We start from the raw sequence: 26354 nt of genomic DNA on the forward strand, positions 1-26354 counted from the left end.
TGCTATTGTGCACATACATGGAAGCTGGAGGACATCTCTGGGAAGTCAATTTTCTCCTTCTCCCATGAGTTCAAAGGATTGAATCAGGTTGCCAGGCATGTGTAGCAAGCAGTTTTAGCTGATGGGCCATCTCTTTAGTCTCTGGCTTTCTGCATTAACTACATGTCTTGTTGCTATGATGGAAACAGCTGACAAATTAACTTAAGGATGAAAGGACGTACTTTTGCTCACAGTTGGAGGGAGTATAGTGCATCATGGTGGGAAGGGATGATGACAGGAAAATGAGGCAGCTGGCCACATTTTATCCACAGCTACAAACCAAAAAAGTCATGTTGAGCGTACTTTCTTTTTATTACTTAGCATATGCCAGAATCCTGAAGAAATTGGCTCTAATGCCAGTGACAGAATGGCTTGCCAGCAAGAGGGAAGGCAAGGAGGAAAAGAGCAAATGCTTCCTTCTTTCATGTCCTTTATATTAGCTTCCACAAAACGGTGTGGCCCAGATTTAAGGTGGATCTTACCACCTCCAAAAATTTGGATTTAAATTGGGTTTTTCCATTTCAAATCATTCAATCAAGGAAAAAAAAATCCCTCACAAGTATACCTAGCTTTTTGGATTTTAGTTCATTCCAGATGTAGTCAAGTTGATAACCAATAGTCATCACAAGTAGTTTGGAATTTATAAAAAAAGTATTGTGCTATAGTGGTGTTTTCATAGTCTGACTTATTCACATGGTGAATTATAGTAATGGATTTTTCTAATGCAAAACACTCTTTATATTCTAAGAGGCAAAATATTGTTTCCTTTCATAGTACATTATCTTTTGATGTATTATTAAATAACTATGTTAATATTTTTATTAATTCCAAGGGTAGATTCACAGAGATTATTCAATAAATAGGTAGAGACAGGTTTGACATCTATGTGACATACATAACTTTTGTTGCATTTTGAAAATATTTTACTATTTTTGGTGTTGTGTAACTTTCAATAGTATAAGGGTTATTTGTTCCCTAGAAATCCCTTTGACCTTTAACACGGAGATATTCTTTGAGAATCATTTATTTACATTGTCATTCACAATTATTGGTTCTTGCAGATATCTTTTTGAGTCAGTGTGCCATTTCTTCCTGAAAGGTGTTCCAATATGGAGAAACAATGTGCTGCTACTAAGCTGTATACTGGTCCACTGTGTGCAGCTTACCCAGTGGCCACAAAGCTCTTCGCACAGTGTTCTATTTAGTCTCACACACAATGAGTGTTTATTTTGTTGATACCTTGTTCCATGTCTTTGGCTTTCTTTCTAGGATTCTCTTCTTCCACTCTTCAAACATTATAAATTATTTGGGGATATATGAATGGACATTATTAACATAAAATTCAAATTATGAGATAATTTTCATTTAGCTATTCCTTCTCATACTGCACAAATAACTATCTTGCTTTCTTCATCTCACTCACTATAACTTATTTCCATATGTATTTATGTCCCTAGGACAACACGCACACTTTCATGAGGGTGTAATCATTTAATCTTTATTCAATATCACCATCTCCACTAAAGATATTTATACTTCCTTTGCTATTAATACTTTATTTCTAGTAACTCATTCTGATGTGTTTTTCTCATTGTATCTTCTTATCTTATGAAAAAATGATTATGATGATTATTACTGTGGTGTTGAAAAGCCATATTCTCCCATGGCTTGTTAGTTATATCTAAAAGCCTGCATGCAGAATTTAATCAATTCTTAAAGTAGATTGTTTGTTCTGGTAATTTCTACCTTGATAACTTCTCAAGAGTCTATGATGGAAGATTTTATAATGTCATATATTTAGATTTGTGAAGCTTAAAATTTTATTGCTGTGAATGTTATTGCTTTATAAGAGTTAATTGACACAATTTTGTTTATGAATATTGGAAAAAACCTATATTCATGTGTTTGGAGAGTAAAAGCTTTCATGCATATTTGTTACCACATCATGTTAATTTCTCATAATGACATTATTCACATCTCTTTTTTTATATAGTTTATGTGGTACCAGTAGACTTGTTTCTACACCCCTTTCAGTTTTCTTTTATATCAAGTTGATTTTTTTTGTATTAAATGTTATGAGCCCTTGGTGTTTATGATAATTATTTCTACACTGCCTATTTAATGTTGTTTACTCTTAAAAATTAAAATATGTGCATTCTACAACCAACTCTTATAAGCAGATTTACATTAAAAATAAAATGTGAGCATACTAGCATATTAATAGCTTTAGTTTTTGTTTACTTACAATACCTTAAAATTATTAACCCTAGGTTTCAGTTTGTGAGCTTTTTCATTTGTTCTTCCATTTCTATTTGTTAATGATGTCAATCCTAAGGTATGTAAACCTTTTTTTTCTATTTTTTGATTGTATACAGTAAAATAACATTAAAGTTTCAGCATTAATTCAGAAGTTTTTAATGAAAACAAGCAATATTATAAAATTAATATATATTTTATAACATGCCACGCATTTTTATGCCATACACATTTATAAATTCTTTTTCTTTTCTTTTAACTGAAATTTAGGTCTATTTTTACAATGGAATGTTTAAGGGAGAGGCATTTATAAAAACTGAATCAACATCTTGTAAGTCATCCTGGCCTATTTTTCCTACCTTTATATGTATGCATCCATTTGTTTAAACGAAACTGTGTTATCTTGCATCCATAGACTGACTCATAAGCGGCTGACATGTATTTTATAAATACCTGCAATTTTCAAAAATGTCTGGCTAAAAACGCAGTATCATAAAAATCAAATTAATAGAGTTGATCACTTAGCCGCTAAGTGAACATTGCATTTGTTACAAACCTAAGGATTTCTTTGCACAAATATTTTTGAAGACTCTTTCACATGGGACCACTTTCTTGACTCTGACACTTACCATATATCTGTGCTACTGATGTCTATGCTGGTTGTCTTCTGATTTCAAAGATAGCCTAAGTATCCAGAGCATTAGCATTGACAACAAAACACAAAAGGCAGACTGGTTACTTTTCTCTGTGTTCTACACACTTTATCATGTATTGGGATCAAACTATTTAGCCTCATCTCATGAATTAAGGAACTAAAGGGCAAAGGTAATAGGTTTCTGGCCAAATTCCATTCCAGGAAGTAGCAACTATGGTGGGAAACTCAACAGCCTGGCTCTGGGGCTCAAGCTTTGATGTCCTTGCATGGCTTTACTGCATTTCCATCATGTGCACAGAGATGATATCATGTAAAGAGATCGCCAACACTGCTTAGTTCTGTTTTCCCTATAAGTGTGATTCACATTGGCTCTTAGTGAAAACTCAGGCTAGGAAAGGTGTCAATCCTCACTGTCAAATGGAATAAATTTTGTTTCTTGGTTAATTGGTTTTATTCCCCAGTGAACACGGAAGAGATTTGTCTTTGTAAGGAAGAAGCTTTTATGAATCCCTTAGGAGGCTACCCACTTCTGTGCTCAGGGGTAAACTATGAGCTTCTTTCTGAAAACTATAATAAGTACATTACTTCATTGATCCCTCTAAAAATGAGTCTCTGAAAGGGAATTAAATCTAAATGATAGTTTTCTACAAAAGAACATTATATAATGAAAAGAAATGGAAGTCCTCATCTACACTCTAATTAGTCACTTTAAATATAAATGCCTTGGGAATGCTTGAAATAACAGAGCCCAAAATTGCAAACTCAAGATGTTAGTGTAATTCATCATCTTCTAAAATTTTACCTGCAAGTCTTCACAGTAAATGAAAAATATTAAAACTTAGTTCATGGAGGTTAATTGTGTTACCAGGCAAAATATTAGAACTAATAAGCTCTTGTGTGTCATTTTATTTCTAGATAATGCTAAAGCACTGATTATATTCCTGGTCTTTCTGATTATTGTGACATCAATAGCCCTGCTTGTTGTTTTGTATAAGATCTATGAGCTGCGTAAGAAAAGAACCAGGTAAGAGAAATTAATTACGAATCAGGAGGCACTAGTTGTAGTAATGGTACAATCTGGTGTCCAAAGCTTATTGCCTGAGCAGCGGACTAGAGAAAGCAGGATGGACTTCAATTCACAGAGGCTTAACAAGGAATTACTGGTTTACTGTAAGTGCATGTATGCTCTACCTTTGTCAATGACGCTGTAGACTTGTTTGAATAATAGTCAGTGTAAAGAATGTGTAACTTCTCCCTTAATCCTAAATGGATGAACGCAATCTGGAGACAGCGGGTGCAAAGGAGAGAAGTTCTGGGATGTGTGTGCTTATTTCTTCGCCTAAGAAGATAAATATTTATGAAAAAATGGAAAGATTCACTTAACTTTCTCTTACTCTTCTGAAATTTGCAAGCAACTCTTGGGGTGCTTTCTTCTTTCTCTCCCAAGTCCCTGTTTCATGAGCCTGGTTTTCCATCCTTTGATTAACCCCTTCTTCTCTCCCTCTCCCTTCTTTTCTCCTCATCTCTATTTCTCCCTCCATTAAGTACATCTATTTTTTTTTCTTTTTTGTTTTTCAAGACAGGGTTTCTCTGTGTAGCCTTGACTATCCTGGACTCCCTTTGTAGACCAGGCTGGCCTCGAACTCACAGAGATCCAGCTGTCTCTGCCTCCTGAGTGCTGGGATTAAAGGCGTGCGCCACCACACCCAGCTCCATTTAGTACATCTATAAAATGATGTTTGCTCAGTTTAGCTGAATGCCAAATATAAAAAGTCATGTCTTTTTTTCCACAGCAACTTCGATGAACAACAGGAACTTGTTCCTGTAAGGGGTGAGTTTGAATAATTTTTACTGACAAATATTTCTCTTAATTTGAGTCAACTTATTTTAAAACACAGGCTGTGCCCTTTTAATTAAACCTGAGACAAAGGTCCATTGACACATGATGAAACAAATTTATTTATTCCACAAGTAACCATCTAGGTGAAATCTTCAGTGTATCACAACTATTGTTCATGGCACAAGGCCACAGTCTCTGCCCTTCAAGGCTTGGGAATATAATAGAGGAGGCCAGATGTTTTGATGAGTAAGAACAATTTGGTTAATTTTATAGCTGTGCAATGTGCGTAGCTCTGTATAGGGATAAAAGACAGAACACTGCCTGTGGAGAGTCCAAGGAATTTGCCAGGAAAATATCAGACCAGCTAGTGAAGACAGAAGAAAGGGAGAGCAGAATGGATTTCACAGTGGTGCTGTGGTATGGAGCATCTTCGGGTTTTCCAGGGTTCGTGATGGTGGGCCCTCCCATTGGGGCACTGTGATGAGGAAGATACACACTATGTGAAGAAGAGACATGCCTTCTTACAATTGTTATATACTCTCTTGAGCTTTTAAAGACAAAATGCCGTTTAAAAGTCATTCAATATATTTAAACTGGGCTTGCAATAATTAAAGTAGCATACTTTTCTCTTATCTTAAGACAGAATTTCAAAACACCTCCCTGTCTTGTGTTACCTCCTGTGTCAACAGTTTCCTGCTGACAATAGGAGATATAAAATGTGTGTGTGTGTGTGTGTGTGTGTGTGTGTGTGTGTGTGTGTGTGTGTGTAGCAACTTTGGACTGGTTCTTTGGAGATCCTTAAGTTTAGCCTCCTTTACAGACTGTATCACAACCTAACACTGTTGTATTTGTTTCCATCTTTGTGTATTCGCCTCCCATAAGTAGGGTGCAGATTTTGAGAAGGCAGGGAGGTTCCTCTTATTTCAGTGTCTTCTCCTCCGTGCCTGGGTGAGAATATAAAACTCAGTACAGGTCAACGATGTGGATGAAGTCAACAAGATCACATGTGTAGAGTGATAGTTCTGTTAGGCTAAGGGAAGAAGGAGGAACAAATAGGTGGCCATATCTGGGCGGAGGGTAGAATACACTTCCCAGGATTAAGGTGGATGGGAAGTATCAGGTGGTTTATCTTATCATTTGTACTAATTGCAACTAGCAATACTTTAGATTTTGCCTACTCTAAACACAGCCCAGTTCAGTGTGGATGAGTTTTAGGCATTGCTTGCTATCCAAGGGAGCTGCTGCACCTAGCCAAAATGATAATTATGTTTGGAAAAAAGAGTTTTTGTGAATAGGAAGATAACTAAGCCATATTTGTGGACAAATTATTTCTTCATTTGACAATGGGAACAGTTACCCATGACACCTGAAGCAAGAACCAGAAACAGGAGATGAGAGTGCAGGAGAAATATTTGCATGTGTGATGGTACTAATTTCCGTAGTTTAAAACCATGGTGAAGGGGTGAAGCACATGGGCTGTTCTCGAAGAGGACCTGCGTTAATTCCTAGCCTCTTGGTTGCTCACAACTGCCCTCAACTCCAGTTCCAGTAGGTCAGATACCCTCTTCCGGCCCATGTGAGCATTGCATGCAAGTGGTGCATATGAATACATGCAGGAAAAAGTTTATACACCTAATATAATCGTTACAAATACAACTTGTAAGACACTATGTATTGTCAAGTTCCATATATAAGTACAGATCATAAGGAAAGTTTTCACGCAGGATATTATCTAATGGGAAAAAGGGGAGTTTTATGTACCCATCTATTTTTTTTTCTCACAGAAAATCATCTCACAATATATGTATAATTTTTTTTCTCTTTTATTCTGGAGGTACAACAGATGAATATAGTTTGACAGTATAGTGTAACCAAATCAAGATGAATTGTGGGTAGAATACTACTGATCATTTTATTTTATCATCCATACAATTACAAAAGTTAAGAATGGAGGCTGGGATAGAGTTCCTGGGTGGGAAGTTTGTCTAGCACGTGTGGGGCTGTCGGTGAGAGAAGAGAGAGCAAAGTGGGGGAAAGGTAAAAGAAAATAATAACAATGGCTCATAGACATCAGTCAGTTACTATAAATTTCATATAATCAAGCAAAAACTTAGATGTCAATCAGTGACAATATCTGGTCAGGACTTATATCTAGAGAAGCACATTCTAGTAGAGGGAACAGTATAAAGCTGGAAAAAGACTAAAGTAAAAGATTTAGAAGTCATTAATTTATAGACAAATGCTTACATAAGAAGGCAATCTCCACCACAGATAGGGAGAAGGGAAACAGCTGAGCTATGAACTCTATGAACACATGCGTGTCTGACAGACAGACAGACAGACACAGCACCAGCCTTGACTTTAACTTGTTTGCAGATGATGACAAGCAGCTGATGGACGTGGAGCCAATTCATGCTGACATTTTGTTGGAAACATATAAAAGAAAGATTGCTGATGAGGGTAGACTTTTTCTGGCTGAATTTCAGGTATGTGCCATCCTTGATATAGGGTAAAAAGTTCCACGTACTCATCAAGATGATTCCATTTTATGTATATTTGCATAACCATTTACCTTAATAGTTTATCTACAGAGCACAGGCATATACAGGCATAATACAGGCACATCTTACTGAAATATTTATAGATGACAGACTCATAGAGGGTGACAAGGTCATTCACAATGTGACACTGGCAAACACTGTAGCGTAATGCTTTACAGCACTGATTCTGATTATGAAGTCCTGTCACAAACATATTTGACTCAGTTTGTACTTGTGTTCTAGTGACTATCTAATAATTCAGTCACTAAGTAAAGTTTTAAAGCGACATCTATTATTTTATATTTTTCATTTAACATTAATTTGTTCAGAAATTATTATTTTTAAATATATGTTATTGATTTATTCATATTATATCTCAATTGTTATCCCATCCCTTGTATCCTCCGATTCCTCCCTCCCTCCCATTTTCCCCTTACTCCCCTCCCCTATGACTGTGACTGAGGGGCACCTCCTTCCCATGTATATGCTCATAGGGTATCAAGTCTCTTCTTGGTAGCCTGCTATCCTTCCTCTGACTGCCACCAGGCCTCCCCATCCAGGGGATGTGGTCAAATATGGGGCACCAGAGTTCATGTGAAAGTCAGACCGCAATCTAAACTGTGGAGAATGTCCTGTCCATTGGCTAGATCTGGATAGGAGTTCAAAGTTTACTGCACATATTGTCCTTGGCTGGTGCCATAGTTTGAGCAGGACTCCTGGGCCCAGTTAATCGTTCTGTCATCATTTTTTAAGTACTTTTTTTCCCAATAATTTGTAGTAAAGTTAATTCCAGCCACTTAATGCACAATCTTGTTCAGTATAAAGGATGTATTTATAAGTTAACTTATTTACCCTCAGTGGGGACTGATAAAGAAAATATCTTTGTTTTTTCCTTCCTTCCTCTTTCTTTCCTTCCTTCCTTCCTTCCTTCTTTTTTTCTTCCTTCCTTTCTTCCTTTTTCTTCCTTCCTTCCTTCCTTCCTTCCTTCCTTTCTTTCTTTCATCTTCCTTCCTTCCTCTTTTTCTTTCTTTCTTTCTTTCTTCCTTCCTTCTCTTTCCTTTCTTCTTCTTTCTTACTCTTTCTTTCTTTTTTCCCTTTCTTTCTTTCCTTCCTTCCTTCCCTCCTTCCTTTCTTCTCACTTTCTCTTTCATTCTGTCATTCTTCTTACTTTTTGGAATGTTCTGTAACCCAGAGAATAATTGTATCTTGCAGAGCATCCCACGGGTATTCAGCAAGTTTCCTATCAAAGACGCCCGAAAGCCCAATAACCAGAATAAAAACCGTTATGTTGACATCCTTCCCTGTGAGTGCATATTGGGACTGAATTTCTGTACACTGGCACTGTATGGCTACTCTTCAGTTCAATATTTAAGTTTTCTTTTCTTTATACAGATGATTATAACCGTGTTGAACTCTCTGAAATAAATGGAGATGCAGGGTCCACTTACATAAATGCCAGCTACATTGATGTGAGTAAATATGCTGGCTTACCTTATAGCTTCTTTTGATTATTGGAAATGGTCATTTTCTTTGTATCTATGTGTTCCCTTTAGTACCTTCACTGCTTTTGCCAAAATTTAGAGAAGTTATCATAAGTATTTTAAGTAACGCTTATAACATCACTGATACCATCATGCAAAAATCATTAGCGTTTACAAAATATATGTATTCTTGTTGGTTCTAGGTGTAAGTTAGGACTTTCTTTTTAGTGGAAATAAAGATCTACTCTTTGCTGTGCATTAAACTGAAGGATCCCTGCATGTATTTCTCATAAGAACTCTGAATTTGTTCCATGTGAGCACACTATACCCAATATATACATGAGAAGTGGGAGGCTCAGGTTCTTTAGTTATGATGAAGCTAATGAACTTAGTAAAAGTTTTAACCGAGATGCCATCAGGTCTGCCTGACCTCAAACTCTTGTGCTTCTGTTACACAGTGCTCTACAGTCATTTCTTTCTCCATCAGTGCTGTTCATCTCACTCACTCACTATAGTTATCCAAATTGAAAATACCAAGACAAAATTAGCTGACAATGTTTAAAATTTTAGCATATAATTATTTATTTAAATAGAGTTAAGGAATTTTACACAGTAGAAAAACACATATAAGCTGAGAACACCTCCTAACCAATCTACCCCATATCTCTTTCTGCCAGGAAAGTCTTCATGTCTACATAGAATTTCTTAATAGAAAAGTAAAACTCCAACATTCACTAAGACTCTCTTATTATAAATATTATACTCACATTATTGTGTATCCTGTGTTATTTTCTAAATATACATCTGTAAACATATATACCTTAGATATGCATAGCTGTACATTTATACAACTATGCATAGTACAGATATAAAATGTATAGCTACTTAAAAATTTTACACAATATAATTCATCTTTCTATACATGGAACACATATAATAGTCCTCTGAAGGAAAGGATTACAGACTCTTCCTCTAAAAGCCAAGAGAACACAGTCATTCAACCTCTCAGAGCAGACTTTATCACAAATGCCCAGACCTCCTGTGAGTGGCCAAGCGTCACCCGGCAGTATGCACATCATACAGCTAAGTAACAGAGGCGCTTTGGGTATGAAGTCAGATTTTGTGGACTTGTTCACAGGCCCGTATATATCTTTCTTGTTCCTGTTACAAAACACCTGACCAAAACAGCTCAAGCAAGGGTGGGTTTCTTCTGGTTCATGTATGTATCATGTATCATGATGAGAAAACTATGACTTCAGGAGTGTGAGTGGCCAGTCACATTGCATCTGCATTCAGGAAGCAGAGAGACACAGATGCTGTGCTAGGACTCCTCGTGTTCTCACTTTCATTCAGTGTAGGACCTCTGTCAAGGGAACGAAGTGTTGCCTACAATCAAGGTGGATCTTTCTACCTCACTTAAACATTTGTGGATGATCTCCAACATACATATGCTGAAGTTTGTCCCCTTAGGTGATCTTAAATACTCTTATGCTGGCAATCAAATTAAACATCAGGCTACAGGGTAAGGGAAGCTGGAGAGATGGCTCAGCAGATAAGAGAACTGGCTGCTCTTGCAGAGGATCCAGGTTTGGTTCTCACCACCCTCTCGAGGTAGCTCACCACCACTGGTAGCATCAGGGGAACTGATGCCCTCTTATGGCCTCTGCAGGCGCCTGAACATATGAGGTGCATGTACACATATCTAAAATATACAATACTTAAAAAGAGCTTAAGCATCACAATCTACAGTGTGCTAACTCCAGATCCAGAAATTTTTTTGTATCTTTTTATTTTTATGGTAATTCATGGCATAATTAATGAATATTAAATGTGCTTAATAATTCCTGCGACTACAAAGAAACGTGCAATGTGCCATCTTGATTTATATTATTGTACTGTGGGTTTTAATATCTCTATAGAGTAAATTTCTAAAATAGGAATTACAGGACTAAGGAATCTATATAACTATAATTTTTAAAATTTCCATATGGCACTTGCTCCAACTTATAATCCATCTATAACATATGAAAGTGGGTTTGCTCATAATTCTTTTTAAAATATACTATTGAAACCTAACAGAATTATCAAGTATGTGACAAAGCATATGTTATATGTTGATTTGTTGTTCAATTCTCAAACTTTTCCTAAAGGGTGGGCAGTTGAAACTGAGATCTTTTTTATCATTATTTTGTCATGCTTACATGAACGTGCAAATTTTTATTGAAGTAGACACCTGTTAGTTCAAGGCCAGCCTGGTCTACAAAGCGAGTCCAGGACAGCCAAGGCTTCACAGAGAAACCCTGTCTTGAAAAACCAAAAAAAAAAAAAAGAAAAAAAGAAAAGAAAATCAAATTTCACCTTATCACAATTTACATATAATTTATAGGCATTAGTTTCTGAGATCTGGTGTAATAATATATCACAAACTAGTATCATGAAAATAATATGAATGTATTATTTTATTTTGGGGGGGACTAGATATCTCAAAACAAGATGCCAACATAACCATGTTCTTCGGAGGTCTCATGGGAAAGTTCCTATTTTGCCACTCTCTGGCTTCTGGAAGCTTCGATCCTTGTTTGTGCCAGTTAATGGCTGCCGTTCTGCAGTCTCTCCGCCATCTCATGGCATTCTTCCCTCTTTAAGCCCCCGCATTTTATACTCAGCCCCTTTCACTTGTATCGACATTGATCACTGCACTCATAACATCGCATTGGCTCTCAGCTCCACAAAGACACCACTCTCATTTAAAGGCACATTCCGGGCAAATATAAAAAGTTAAGGCAATAATTCAGTCACCTACATACAGTCTTTTCAAAAGCATGAACTAATTTAGAAATATTTCCTAGTTGAATCACTTGTGAAACATACACCTTCAACCTCTGTGTATTAATCATTAATGAAGTTACTCTTTGAGATATCTTATGGTTTTTTCAGAGACAAATTATTCACAGAATGAGTGTGGCTATTTTTTTTTAACATACTATAATCTGTTAAATGTACTTGCTGTTTATCAGTCATCATTTTTAGTGATTTTCATGTATAAGTTAACTAACTCTCACAACTCACTGTGAAATATTCCCAGTCAGTTTCTCTGGGATAATCAAAACTGGGATTCTGCAAGAGGTAGTCTCTGAAGATACCACTTGAAGTCCATCTCTTACCAAATACTTTTGTTATCTAACATTTTTATATTCTTACTTAAAACATCCCCTGAAATCTGAGTTGACATATTTTTTTCCTACATGTGCCAATGGCCTCTGTAGTACAAACTCCTATTTCTGCTTTGCATGTTCTCTGCAAAGCTTCTTTCCAGGAACAAGCAACACTTTCAGATGTGAGGGGTGGTGCCCCAAAACAACTTAGGACTTGGTTGTAATTTTCACTCCATCTTAACTAACATTGTCAAGTGACCTCTGCAAGCCAGGACAATTAGTGGTGATCAAGTTTTGTTTTAGAGTCCACAAGTTTGTTTTCCAGATGCCTTGTCCTTCAGAGGAATGTAATTAAGAGCAGACGTGGCAGTGCCAAGAGCTTTTGTGAGAATTTGGTGTAGATGCTAGAAGTAAATAGCCTATGTATTCTGTCCAAATATGGTGATAACTATGGGAACAAGTTATAATTATGTTTCTCCAGCTGAGCTCCAACCCCCTGGAAAGTAGATTTCCTCATCCCTAGATAGGTGTTTGACAGACTGTAGTTGCTCAGCAGGCACTCAATGAATAGATGCATGCACATGCTGGATGACATCATGTGACTTACTAAAATTAACTAAGGATTCACATAGCCAATGTGCAAAGTTTCCATCAGTGGCAAAGCTATGTCTTCTTGTGGAATTTCCCCCATTGCTAAAGTAAATTTAAGGTATTTGAGAGAATTTTGTAAGGAATTAGCACATTTTGTCCACATCCGCACTGCTTCCTTAGCTTAGGCAGTGGAGCTGAGAAAGCAGCCAACACATATAATCAATGTTTTCATTTTTCATATCAGGAATGGCATAAAGGAACTCTAGGGAATCCACCATATGTTCCATAAATAGTAAATATGGGGAAATATAGGTGTGCTCCCAATTGTATTTATTGCAAGAAATTGAGTGAAACTCTGAAAAGGAACTGCATAGCTGGCAAAAAGGTTTGAGTAGCAGGAGGTACTGGGGAACAGGCAGTTTATAAACAAAGAAAGCCTAGGTTCATCTTGTTAACTGCTGCACCATCTCAGATGAGATAGAGTGTGGTTATGAAAGCTGTTTGGAATGCTACATGGCAAAAATGCATGCAGGTCGCGAATACTGTTTGCAAATGGTAACTAACCTGTTCACCACCATTCAAGGCCTTGCTGCACATTAATACCCTCCCCTTGTAATGACCTGTAGATAGGCAGACATGTTTACAATCATGACAGAGCTATAATCCACCTCTTCTGACTCAGCCTTTTACGTTAATGACCAAGTGCTCCAGAAATGACTCTTCTCTTTTTGTATTTTGATCAGGGCTTCAAAGAACCCAGGAAGTACATTGCTGCACAAGGTAATATATTTTATATCCTGCAGTTTCTCCTGGAAACTTGTCTTATGGCTCTTCTGAGAAAGCATTGCACAACTTCTCCTTACCTTCCAGGACCCCGGGATGAAACGGTTGATGACTTCTGGAGGATGATCTGGGAACAAAAAGCCACAGTCATTGTCATGGTCACACGATGTGAAGAAGGAAACAGGGTGAGAGCTCAAAAGGCTGGAGGTTGGGTCTGGGGAAAAGAACTGCTGAGCAGCATCTGGTATGTTTCATGCAGACAATGCTCTGTTTTAACCTTGTTGACATTTTATTTACATTTTCATGCATGTTGAAAACCTAAATCTGCACACAAAGTGTGTGTGTGTGTGTGTGTGTGTGTGTGTGTGTGTGCATAATTCAAGTGAATTGATTTTGAAGCTCCATACATTGTGATGTATGTACGTTCCCTACATTGTGATGTGCCAACTTCATGGGCATTTGTGAATAGCCATAGCAAAAGTTGATCCTGGGGAGACAGTGGACACTCACATAATTCAATGTTGGGAAAAGTAAAAGCCTATGGGTTCCTGAGCCTGAAAGCAACCTCTGGCAAGCATGTCACTTACGCTAATCATTTTTGCAGTCTCCCTGTGATAGGTGGCCAAGCTGGACAGGTCATCCTTCTGCTGACTGGCTAAGAGACACCCACCCATCCAGAGACATTAGTGGAAAGTAGAACACATTTCAATTTGAGGTGTACATGTTATTTAAAAAGAATATGCAAGTGTTTGGAGGAATGCCAATTGAATACTTTTTTGATTGTTGGTGTTTTAGAAGTAAACAAAAAATGTCTTATGGTAGACTGGAGCCATTAATGTTTCTTTTAAACTGTAGAACAAGTGTGCAGAATACTGGCCATGTATGGACGAAGGCACTCGGGCTTTCAGAGATGTTGTTGTAACAATCAATGAACACAAACGATGTCCCGATTACATCATTCAGAAGCTGAATATTACACATGTGAGTTTATCTCATTATGTAACTTTTGGATTGGTATAGCTCTTTATAAAAGTACAAATAAGGAGTGTTAAATGTGAGGAACCAAAACACATCTGGGAAAAATTATTTTTAACATTCTTTAGGAGAAAGAGCCAGGTTAAAACAATCATGAAAACTGATGGGATAAAATTTGAATCACTGATTGATGTGTTGTTTGTCTACACCAATCACAAGTGCCTCTTGTGCTGGACCTTTGAAGTAGTAGCAAGGGGGTCCACAGGACTGCTGAGTCAGCGATGTGATTATTAAGGAGAAAAACAAACAATCCTGGTTGTCAGTAGTCTCTCCGCATTATGGAAAGCTTATTTTTGAAACTGGCACATCTCATGAGCATTTAAAGAAGTACTAAGTTATGACTATACAGCTGAGATGGAGGGAGAGAGGGAGGGAGGGAGGGAAGGAGGGAGAGAGGGAGAGAGAGAGAGAGAGACAGAGAGACAGAGACAGAGACACAGAGACACAGAACAAAGAGAGAAAATTTAGTTCAACCAAGAGAGAGGTCAGTGTGGCCTTGGTAAGATTTAAATTGGAAGTCATCTCTTATTATGCAATTCCATTTTCAGGAAAATTCCATCTGGAGGAGCCCGGGGATGCAGAAAATAGATTAGTGGTTGCCTTAGGCTGAGGGTGTAAGACTAGGGAGTCAGATGGGTTCAGGTGTTCACTTTACAGTGACAACAAAGCTCTGCAATCAGAGAGTGAGTGGCGGTGGCCCTACTCTTGATGTAACCAACACACCTCAAATATGTGCACTCTGGGACTTACCACGCATATCTTAATAGTTGCAACTTATACTTGCGCATCTTATTTGAGTTTAACTTTTCTTTGGAACATTTTTTTATTTTTTATTTGGAGGCTTTGGTAATCTGAACCTTATTAACACAAAACTCAGATACATTCTCTGCTGGAAAACAAAATGAAACAAACAAACAAAAATCAGGAAAAAAAAAGATTTGGGGGGAATTTCTCCTAAAGCCCTTTGCTCTGACAGCATCACTCCCTGATCTGCTTTTGGGGATTAACAATCCTTTTTATGGCCAATAGAGAAATGCATACTTGACAAGGGGCCCAATACACACACACACACACACACACACACACACACACACACACTCACTCACACACACACACTCACACACACACACACACTCACACACACACACTCACTCACACACACACACTCACACACACACACACACACACACACACACACACACACACACACACACACATAGGGGCTGTGTAGAGGCTGATGCCTATCTGGTCACTGTGACTATTCAGAGGTATCTATCTTAATTAATTTATTTGCTTTCTATTGGAAACTTACAAAAATATTATTTTATTAGTTATCTTTTTTGAAAGATAATAATTCTCTGTATGAGGATCCATAGAACAGAATGCAAAGCAAATAATTAAGCACACTTTGTCCTGTGGGAAATAGTCCCACTTGCTGGGAAACCAAGCAGGTTCTAAAAAGCTATGTGATAGTATTTACTCAGGACCCAAACCTCCATCTACAAGTCTCAGCTCCCTGTTTTAGTGTCTCATTTTTAGTTTATCTGTTTTTAAACTTTGACTTCCTAGTACAGAAGGTCCAAGGAGTTTCGACTGTCCTTACTCTTCCTTGATCTGCTTATCAGTGCTTTACTGGGTAGTGTGTGAGAGTCTTAGGGTGACTTCTCATGAACAGTTAGTAATTGGACAGGAAATTTAGTCCTGAAAAGTCAAGGAAGGGAATGTCTGAAGCAAGGGTTTGAGGATATTTACACGAGAAGCCTATTGTACATATATATATATCACTGAGTTTGCTTTGAAAGAAACTGTCTCAACAATGCATTATCTCTTGAGTAGAAAAAAGAAAAGGCAACTGGAAGAGAAGTGACTCATATTCAATTTACCAGCTGGCCAGATCATGGGGTTCCTGAAGACCCCCACCTGCTCCTCAAACTTCGACGGAGAGTCAATGCTTTTAGCAACTTCTTCAGCGGTCCCATTGTGGTGCACTGCAGGTGAAGACTCTGTAGAGCAAGAGAGCCTATGTTTCTATCTGTACAACCCTTCTGTTGGGTAGTTAGGGACATTCTTATTGCTTAATGCTATTTTATCAACAATCTGCTAAGATAAACTTATATTTATTTCTCAAACAGTTGTCATTGCAAATTGATATTTTATAATTGTGTACATTTATGGGGGCATAAACTGATGTTATGATTTGTGAATTAAATTGTAAGGACCTGAAAGTAAATATGTAAATAATTCTTAAGATAAACTTGCCAAGCCAGCTGGAATGGGGAACCCATGTGATCCCAGCACTCAAGGAGGCAGAGGAAGATGGGTCTTTGTGAGTTTGAGGCCAGCCTGGTCTACAAAGCAAGTCCAGGACAGCCAAGGCTACCCAGAGAAACCGTGTCTGATTAACAACAACAAAAAAAAGACTTTCTCTATTTTTCCCCTTGATGACTATTCTACTTGTTCCTTGTGAACATTGCTTATATGTATCTTCCTTTAAAATAAATTTATGTATGTATGCATGTGGTGGTGATGGTGGTAGTAGGACAGAGCTTTGGACAACTTTATGCATTCAGTTCTCTCCTTCCACTTTTAAGTGTAATTCAGGATGAAGCTCAGGTCAGCAGCTTGTTGGATAGGTTACTTCACCCACTGAGCCATCTGGTATACCTCACACCTCACATTTCTGTTTGTTCCCTCAGCGCTGGTGTTGGGCGCACGGGCACCTACATCGGAATCGATGCCATGCTGGAAGGCCTGGAAGCAGAGGGCAAAGTGGATGTCTACGGTTATGTCGTCAAGCTGAGGCGACAGAGGTGTCTGATGGTTCAAGTGGAGGTACAGTCTAAGCTTGCTATTGTTTGAAGACTTAAATCTCCTGACGGCAGATGTGAGGAGCATAAAAGAAATACATATCATTTACAACTTCGAATGCTGGAAGAAGAAGATATTGTTTCTATTTCTGGGAGCTAAACCAAGCTAATCTTCAGAAGCACTTTGTCCTTGGGTTGAAACATCCTGTGGAAGCAATGTGAACTTAAGATATTTCCAAACAATGAAGTCATTTGCATGCCTGAGCCTTAAGACAAAGAGAAAGCAGCGTTGACAGCTTTTGTAATACTGAGCAGACAGAATAGAAGAGGGGTTAAGCATATCTTTTGTTTTGCTTGTTTTTCCAGACAGGGTCTCAGTATGCAGACTGCCTGGCCTTGAATTTGCCACAGAATGCCTGCCTCAGCCTCCCATGTGCTAGGCTAAGAGTCAGGAAACACCACACTCTGTAAGAACCTGGCTCTTTGGACTGAACTTCAGAAGTTCAAGTACAGGCCTTGAGTTGCTCATTTTATACATTGTTGGACTCTTCTTTTAATCTTTCTATGCCTCGGGTCAACCATCCATAAAGTAGAAATAGTGCTGAGACAAAGTCAGAATTTATTCCCTATAACAACAATAACAGCGAAAATGGGTAAAAAGGAAATATAAGTTGAAGCACTAAGACATCTTTGGGGCATGTGCTGTGGCATTTGCTAATTGGAAGGAATAGTTATTACAAAAAATGTCTGTATGCAACAGTAGATGCTTGCCTGTGTGAATGGTCATAACAAGAAACAGGTGCAAGAATGCTCCTTGAATTTAGTGTAGTTAGAAAAACAAAATACTGGAAATCCTCTAACTACCTATGAGTGGAAAATAAAAAACAAGTCACTTGTGGTGCTGGCGAGAACAATCTAGTGTGTGTCTCCGTATGTGATCAGATGAGGAGATAGAAAGCACAGGGGAGTCAGTATCAGTGAAATGTGTGTGCTTGTGTGTCTGTAGATAAACAAGCATGAGTGCAGATTTATAAAAATGGAATGATACCCAGAAATAATCAGAGTCAACAGATATGCCAAACTAGAGATGGCAGTTTAAAAGGCTTTCAAAAATATACGTTTTCCTTGAAAAGAAAGAAAAAAGAAAAAAAAGGACTCAAATGAAATAACAAAAGCATTTGGAATTGCTAAATTTAGGTTTGGCGTCCTAGATCTTAAATAGTTTTCTAAATTGTAGAAAAATGCTATTAAAAACTTTGACCAATATATTAATCTGTTTTTCTGACATACTTTGAAATGTATTGTAATTTTAAATAATATTAATTTTCATCCCAACATTAATCACTGAGGGAAGTAGAAGCCATGTTATAATTACAAAATCCAAGAATAAAATGAAAGCCACATAAAATGGATACTTTGACAAGCTACCCTTTCTGTGGAATTGTAGTCCAAAACGCAATTTGTTCACATTATAGACAATTGTGACTCACTTTCCAGAATATTTCTATGTTACAAATATCAATATTCTCTTATCACACAACTCCCCAAAGTGTGAAAATATCTATGCATGCATATTTTAGTTCAGTGTGACATATAGGGCTCTATAGCACATGCAAGTTATTTGTTTGTTTGTTTGTTTTTGCAGGCCCAGTACATCTTGATCCATCAGGCTTTAGTGGAATACAATCAGTTTGGGGAAACAGAAGTGAACTTGTCCGAGTTACATTCCTGTCTGCAGAACATGAAGAAAAGAGATCCACCAAGTGACCCCTCTCCTCTGGAGGCTGAGTACCAGGTAGCAATTGGCACAGCTATGTCAATGGTTCTAAGTAACTTTAAGGAATGTGGCACGCTTTTCAGGTCCTTGCCAATCACTTGCCTACAAAGCAGTGGGGTGCAGATGAGGAAGTTATGACTCTGGGAGGTTTTTTTTTAGATGCTTGCATTTATACAACCGTTATGTAAGAGGCTTGTTACATCCAGAAGTCCGAGACTACAACTAACACTGTGGCTTCACTAGGCTTATATGAAAAGTATCAAAATAATCACAGTAGCCACAGAACGGTCTGCCACAGGCAACATAGCATCTCACCCTTAAACACGACATCTGGTTTTGGTTTCAAAGGAAATAATAAGAAGGATTTATGACTGATTAGGAAGTTGAACTGGCTGCAACTGGTAGACAGAGCATAAAGGGTAAAGATTCGTGTCTCCACCTTTTTATTGAGTGATTATTCTGAAAGCCAACTGGGGCTACAGTTCGCTGTGGTTTCAGTGTGTTGACAGAGCCATTTTCAAGCAACTTCATTGGTAAAAAGCGGTGTGAATTTTCCCTTCCTTCTGCATTTTCCAGTTTACTGAGACTTTCAGTTTCATAAGAGAATGGACTCGCTTTAAAAAAAAAAATCAGATGCAAGCCACGTGACTGTTTAGGATGAAAGTGGGCTGAGCTTGGAGGACAGCGGCAGCATCTAATGATTCCAAGATCCACCATCCTCCAAAGACCTGACCTAGAGTGTGTGACTAGCAGACACAGCATGGAATTGAACATCAGGGAGTTTTAGCATCACATTCTTGCCCTTTGAGCAGCTGAGCTGACCATAAGCCCACTAAGTCCATACATGAATACTTGTTTGGTGATGCTGGTATACTTCAAGTGAACATTTGTATATGTAGAGTCACTGAAAGAAAAAGGGATTTGTTTTTCAACTGAGCAGGCAAGATTGGAGTTCTGCTGGGTTCCAAGGACAGGTTTAGGCACAAGAGTGAAAGTTCCTTGCGAGTAGACTTGAGAGAGGCCTGAGAGAGGGTCATCTGGCCCTCGCCGGCTATAACATGTTGAGACTGGAGACATTACTCCATCTAAGCAGTCAGAAAGAGAATGGGAGTAGAGATGCCAAGTGGCTGGTGAATGTGGCGATTTGGGTGTCAGAAAGCGGCTGTAGCTCTTTTATGGCTCTCCTTCTTTGATAATAATATATTTAAAATGTTTCATTGACACAACTGTACATACTTGTGGGGGAGAGTAGGATGCTCCAAAACATGTTTACTATATATGATAATCAGATCAAAGTAACTGTCATTACATTACATCAACCTCAATTGCCTTTAATTTATGGAGGAATTATAAAGCAAAGTCATCAGTGGAGACTTGAAGGAAATGGGGGGGGGGGACCTTAATGCTTGAGTCTGAAGAAAGGGTTGGAAATAATTAATTTGAAGATAATAAGATGGTTAGAAAATCTTTTTTTTTCTTTCAGAAATTCTTATATGATCATTTGGCACTTATGGCCATGAATTGAAAGAATATCATTTGGTTGTTTTTATTGAGCTCTCTGGGGAAACAGGTTGTGTAAACCCATGTAGACCTGAAAAGTGGTTATGGATAAGAAGATCAGCAAAGGAGTTGATGGTCTGTGCAAATGAATGTTTATAGTAGTGGATGATGATATATAAAGGGGTCACATAGAAATCAAGAAAGAAAGGCATAAGAACAGTATGTTGGCAAGGTTGATAAAAACACACATTTCTAAGAGAAAGTTTCTAGAATAAATGACTAGGAAGAAGAGTAATTTTCAGTAACATAGATGACTCAAGTCATTAGTTTAGATGTGATGTCACATTTGTAATGAAATTGACAAAGTCAGAATGGCGGGACTGCATTGGTGAGGGATAGAATGGTCCTGGGATGAGAGAAAGACATCAAGCTGCAGCAAGGCTACATAGATCATTTCATCACTGTTGGTGAAACGAAGGAGAAGAGCATCTTGTGGGACAGAGCTCATTACTAGCCAGGTCTAAAAATAATGAGATCAGATGATCTTGAAATGGGTAGCTGATGCCTCTGACTGAATGACACTAAATAATGGATGCTATAATAGGAGAGAAAGAAAGAAAATGAAATCCATTGGGCTTTGTGAGTAAGGAATTAGTAGAAATGACTTGCAAGAGGAAGACAGGAGCAAAGAGAATGCGTAATTCTTATTCAAACTATGAGGCAAAAAAAAAAAATGTTAAGATTGAAAATGGTTTGGACCTTGGTGGTATCAAGTGAAATCTATTTGGTGTAAAAGGGAAAGGAAAGGAAAGAAATAGTTGGGCAAAGAGGATCAGGATGGATTTTTTTTTTCTGAGGACAGATCATGGACATTAGAGGGTTGACAGAAAGCTGTTTGCTGAGATGCCACAGTGCTGCATCAGCTTTTCCTATGCAGAGATGAACAGACTTCTGTTCTTTCTGGATAGGACACAGCAGCTATGACCTAAGAGGTCCAGGCTGCATCTCTAGTTGGCAAAGGGACCAGACATTGTGCATGTGATGCTGACTTTTCAGGCATGAAAGATGCAAGATGTTACAGAGATTTACAGTAAGGTTCCAAAATGCCACTGAGGCTAGTCAATGTGTATTGGGGCTAGTTGCCCTGTATGGGAATCAGGAGTGACACATGTGTGAAGCTGTGATGGTGAAAACTAAGCTGCACTTGGAGACACCAGGATATCGAAGATGCTAAGACTAGGGAACATTTGGGAAGGAAATGTGCAGCAGCCCCATGCTCCTGGTAATGCAGTCCAATCATAAAGAAGAACAGCGGGTTGGTTTGGTGAAGTAGCAGACGCCAAATTACTCTGCAGAAAGAGCTTTATTAGGAGAGAGACCCTTGAGGCTATGGTGGGCAGTGCATTTAGTGGGCCTTGAAATGGAAGAGCAATTTGTAGGAATATAACATCATACCTGAGATAGCATGATGGGGCTTGAGAGCCTTTGCTTTAAACACAGAAAACGCCAGCAATAGGAGACATAGACACCATATCTAACATGTGGGGGTTTCTTAAAATAGAGTCAGGCCCTTTGGTTCCCTAAGAAGCAAAGGTCAGTTCTTACTTTTATAGGTTTTCTGATGTGGGAGGAAATTCTATATTAGTTATTTAATCTGGCTTAGTCTGTATGCCAAGGAGGTATTGGTTAACATCATGAATGATCTTGCAGGTGCAAGGGGTAGAGCTGGGTGTGCTTTTCTACTCTTATAACCCTGGCCTGACTTCCATGGCAGGCAGGGGCTATCAGTTCTCTCTAAACAACTGACTGCAAGGAGAGGACTATGGCCTGATGTGGAATCTGTGAGTCAAGTCTGAGAACAACCTCTTTCATCGTGATTTCTCCTCCATCAAACCAGGAGGCATAGTAAACATTTCCTTCTTTACTCTCTCCTGATTTTTCTCAACTTTAAGTGGTCTTTTTATTGGTACCTGGTCAGAGTAACACAGAAAACCAGCTACCTTGGAAAACACCACAGCTTGTTGCCAGAAGTCACTGAACAACCACTGTCCCTCCAGTAGCAAGAACCTAGAATTCTAAGTGGAGTTGGTGGATCTTCTCCCACTAGTGGGATATGGAGAATTATTTGTTCTTCGATCCCTGCATCTTTTAAGTGCCCACAAGTCTAAGCCTTCCACTGAAGCTGTACTGCGTGACAGTGTAGTTGCAGCTAGGTCCATGGTTTCAAGGCCACTGAGACTTCTTAGTAGAGAGGACAGGGTCCCAGGGCCAAATGAATGAGATCTCGAGTAACGCTAGAGTATATAAGAAATGAAAGTTTAGCTGAGAAGGGGGCGCTATGATGCAGCTTTCTTGAGGTCATTATCCATGATGCTATAGAATTTTCCATGGATCCATCCAGTTAAAGACATCTGTATTATTGTAACTACCCCATTACCGGTACTCTGCAAGTAAGCCCAGTACACTAACTCTGCTCTGACTGAACTCTGATCGATTTCCAAATAATAAAAATATTATGTTGGGGGAAAATAAAAAATAAAATTTAAACAAACAAAGAAACAAACAAAAAACTTGCCACCCATGGAGAGTTACACACATGTCTCAGGCATTGATAATGTGCCTCTCTTTAGATGATATTTCAGGCTACAATAATTACGGACATACAAGATTTTAAAAGAAGCTTTTTGTTTGTTTGTTTCCCTTAGAGACTTCCTTCATACAGGAGCTGGAGGACACAGCATATTGGAAATCAAGAAGAAAACAAGAAGAAAAACAGAAATTCAAATGTTGTTCCATGTATGTAATGTACTTTTATTTCTTGTATCTGATAAAGTTAAGCTATTTTTGGACTCATTTAATGTAAGATATGGACGATGAAGGGACACTTGATAGACAACAGATAAGAAATTTGTGGGCTATCTAAACCTTAATTATTTAGATACCAAGTATTGTCGATGAACTTTAGAGGATGGATATTATTTAGTGGATCCCCTCTTCCAGCCCCACACAGACACATTTGAAAGAACAAAATGCAGAAATGAGTTAGAGAAGATGAAACCTGTGAGTTGGGGCAAAAAAGGCTTCATCTCCTTTGATAGTTTTATCTTATCTTAGCATACGTCAAGGTACTCACCAAACAGCAGGGGGCGTCACAGTCTCTTCTTCTCTTTATCACTGGCAGCTGAGTGGTTGGGGAAAGCTGGCAATGTTCGATAAGTTGCTAGTCACTAAATATACCACACTCAAAATACAAACAATATTCTTAAGCTTTAAGGATATTAATAGACCACACCTGATGCTGCTTTGAATGCATCCAGGTGCATATCCCAAAATTAGCATGGGTAAAATATAAGCCAAGCTAATAAAGAAGACAACCAGGTGAATTGAATCAGAGCATGGTTGACCTAGTTAATTTCTGCAGAAGTCCTGGTTGATACTGTTAAAATATGGAATTGATAATAATGTAGTACTAAGTACATCAACAGCCAGGTTATTATTGAGAAACAAGGAATGCTTTATCACTAAAGAAAATTTAGATTAAAAATGAATTAATCTGAAGAAAGTACTTAGGAGGAATGTTAATTTAATGTTAATTGAATAATATTGAAAAGAAAAGTCTCTGTGAATTCTTAAGTTATATTAACCAGAGCAGTAATAGTCTATGAACAATCAAGGTGTGCATATCAAATACTGAAATATCAGTTGGAGCATAATGATGCTACTTGGCTTTTTCCTTTCTTCTTTTTGTTTGTTTTTGTTTGTTTGTTTGTTTTTGAGACAGGGTCTTTCTGTGTAGCCTTGGCTGTGCTGTACTCACTTTGTAGACCAGGCTGGCCTTGAACTCAGAGTGATACACCTGCCTCAATGATGCTATTTTTATGACATGTTTTTCTTACTGTAATCTTTTGAGTACTTACTTTCTTAATTTTTAGACTTTCAAAACTAATTTTAATCATTAACTGCTGAATTTTACCTAGACTCGTATTGCAGTTAATTCTGAATAGTTGCTCTTCATTTCCATGTGTCTGTCAGGAGAAAAGTTGATTCATTTGCACTAGGTATTTTGATTGAGCCCTGGAATGTGATCATTCTGCGAGAACTCCCTGCAGGTGAGCACAGTCCTCAGCCCTGAGTACTTGTCTAGGGAGACTTGCTACTGTTTTGTTTTCTGCAGATGACTTTAACCGAGTGCCACTTAAGCATGAACTGGAAACGAGCAAGGAGAGTGAGCCTGACTCCGACGAGTCTTCAGATGACGACAGTGACTCTGAGGAAACCAGCAAATACATCAATGCATCTTTTGTGATGGTAGATATCCACACTCCAAAGCCAGAGTCTGGCCCTTTTGAGTTCATGTCTGTGTTATTAGGTCTATTTCTTAGGCAATATTATATAGAGCTGATGAGCTTGATGATATCCACATATTCATAGGTTCCACCTGATGATAATCGTTGAAAACATATCAAACTACCTGAAAGGGTTAAAACTTAAGCGGTTGATTCAGGACAAGACAGTGCTACTGCTTATATTTTATGTTAAATATGATAACATGCTAATTTAAGTAATAAAATTAGAACCAATGCAACTATTAGAAAGCATTAGTTATTCAAATCTGTAAACTTTTATGAATTTTTATGGTGATGCAATGAAATCTTCTTACTCAGATAATTGAATTAGTTATTATTTTTGGCACCACTCCAGAACTGGTCTGGTTAGCATCGGTAGTCACATGTCAGCATTTTGAAAGTCTCTCAGATTAATTTATTTCATACACACCCCTTTGGAAAAAGAAAAAACAAAAACAAAAAAAGGAAAACTAAGTAGGAGATTCAGTAAAAACTCAGGTGTGCCAGATCTTCCTTCACCCGTCAGTGAGTTTTAGCTTAATACTTCCGGAGAAGACTGTAGGCACAAGTTAAGGAAGAAGAATGAGAAGGATGATTTTAAATATTTACATGGATTCATTTATTTTAATAATGAAAGCAACCACCAGAGAAAAAAGATGTTTATAAAAATTATTTGTCACAGGTGGCATTGCATATATACACCTGTAATTTCACAGTATCAGCTGAGCATTAAATATTTTATGAATAGACGCTGCACTTTTCTTGGACTTGAGGATCTCAACTGCTCCTATTAATGGCAAGGACACCAGATCAACCATTTTTCTAAATGTTTAGGAGTCTACTGCTCTCCCTTTGATAGCAGCACTAACAAACTCCCACCTTTGTGATTTTTAGAGTTACTGGAAACCAGAAATGCTGATTGCTGCTCAGGGGCCACTAAAAGAGACTGTTGGCGACTTCTGGCAATTGATATTTCAAAGAAAAGTCAAAGTTATTGTGATGTTGACGGAGCTGATGAGTGGAGATCAGGTTTGTGCTTTGGAGAACGCTGGCTTCTGACACTCTCTCAATTCCTGGGTGTGTGGAGTAGGGGGACCTACACCGTGGAAGTTATGCCTTTCCACGTCCCTCTTATATTTATATGTTGAAATCCACCTTCCACTCTATACAAGTATGTCTGTGTACAGAGGGTTGGCAGCCCCACCAGGCATTCTCAACACACAAATATCCTTTGTACCCAAATGCGCCCCCAGCCCCCTCCTAACTACATTCTTATAGAAAGACAAAACTCTGAAATATTCAGCTGTATCCTTCCTTCTTCATTCTCATGTGATATTATTGCCATAAAAATCTGTAGAGGCAAACTTAAGATGTGCTTTTACGCCAGGCGGTGGTGGCACACGCCTTTGATCCTAGCACTTGGGAGGCAGAGGCAGGCAGATCGCTGTGAGTTCGAGGCCAACCTGGTCTACAAAGCGAGTCCAGAACAGTCAAGGCTACACAGAGAAACCCAGTTTCAAAAAACCAAAAATAAATAAATAAATAAATA

The 26354-nt window shown here is 38.2% G+C and overlaps 1 protein-coding gene across 3 annotated transcripts in view; it reads left to right on the forward strand.

Annotated features, from left to right (window-relative positions):
• The window catches only part of PTPRC (protein tyrosine phosphatase receptor type C), a 108949-nt gene that overhangs the window by 76072 nt on the left and 6523 nt on the right, over window positions 1–26354 (forward strand). For all 3 annotated transcript variants that reach the window (XM_084787149.1, XM_084787150.1, XM_084787151.1), the window contains 15 exons: window positions 2566–2626; window positions 3866–3974; window positions 4744–4781; window positions 7167–7276; window positions 8543–8633; window positions 8723–8799; window positions 13301–13337; window positions 13428–13525; window positions 14196–14321; window positions 16212–16369; window positions 17072–17207; window positions 18828–18977; window positions 23165–23255; window positions 24634–24767; window positions 25700–25834. In XM_084787149.1, coding sequence (XP_084643275.1) covers window positions 2566–2626; window positions 3866–3974; window positions 4744–4781; window positions 7167–7276; window positions 8543–8633; window positions 8723–8799; window positions 13301–13337; window positions 13428–13525; window positions 14196–14321; window positions 16212–16369; window positions 17072–17207; window positions 18828–18977; window positions 23165–23255; window positions 24634–24767; window positions 25700–25834 — 1551 coding nt within the window. The remainder of the gene's footprint in view (window positions 1–2565; window positions 2627–3865; window positions 3975–4743; window positions 4782–7166; window positions 7277–8542; window positions 8634–8722; window positions 8800–13300; window positions 13338–13427; window positions 13526–14195; window positions 14322–16211; window positions 16370–17071; window positions 17208–18827; window positions 18978–23164; window positions 23256–24633; window positions 24768–25699; window positions 25835–26354) is intronic.

The sequence above is a fragment of the Acomys minous genome (assembly GCF_964271855.1).
Source record: "Acomys minous genome assembly, chromosome: 1".
Classification (NCBI taxonomy): domain Eukaryota; kingdom Metazoa; phylum Chordata; class Mammalia; order Rodentia; family Muridae; genus Acomys; species Acomys minous.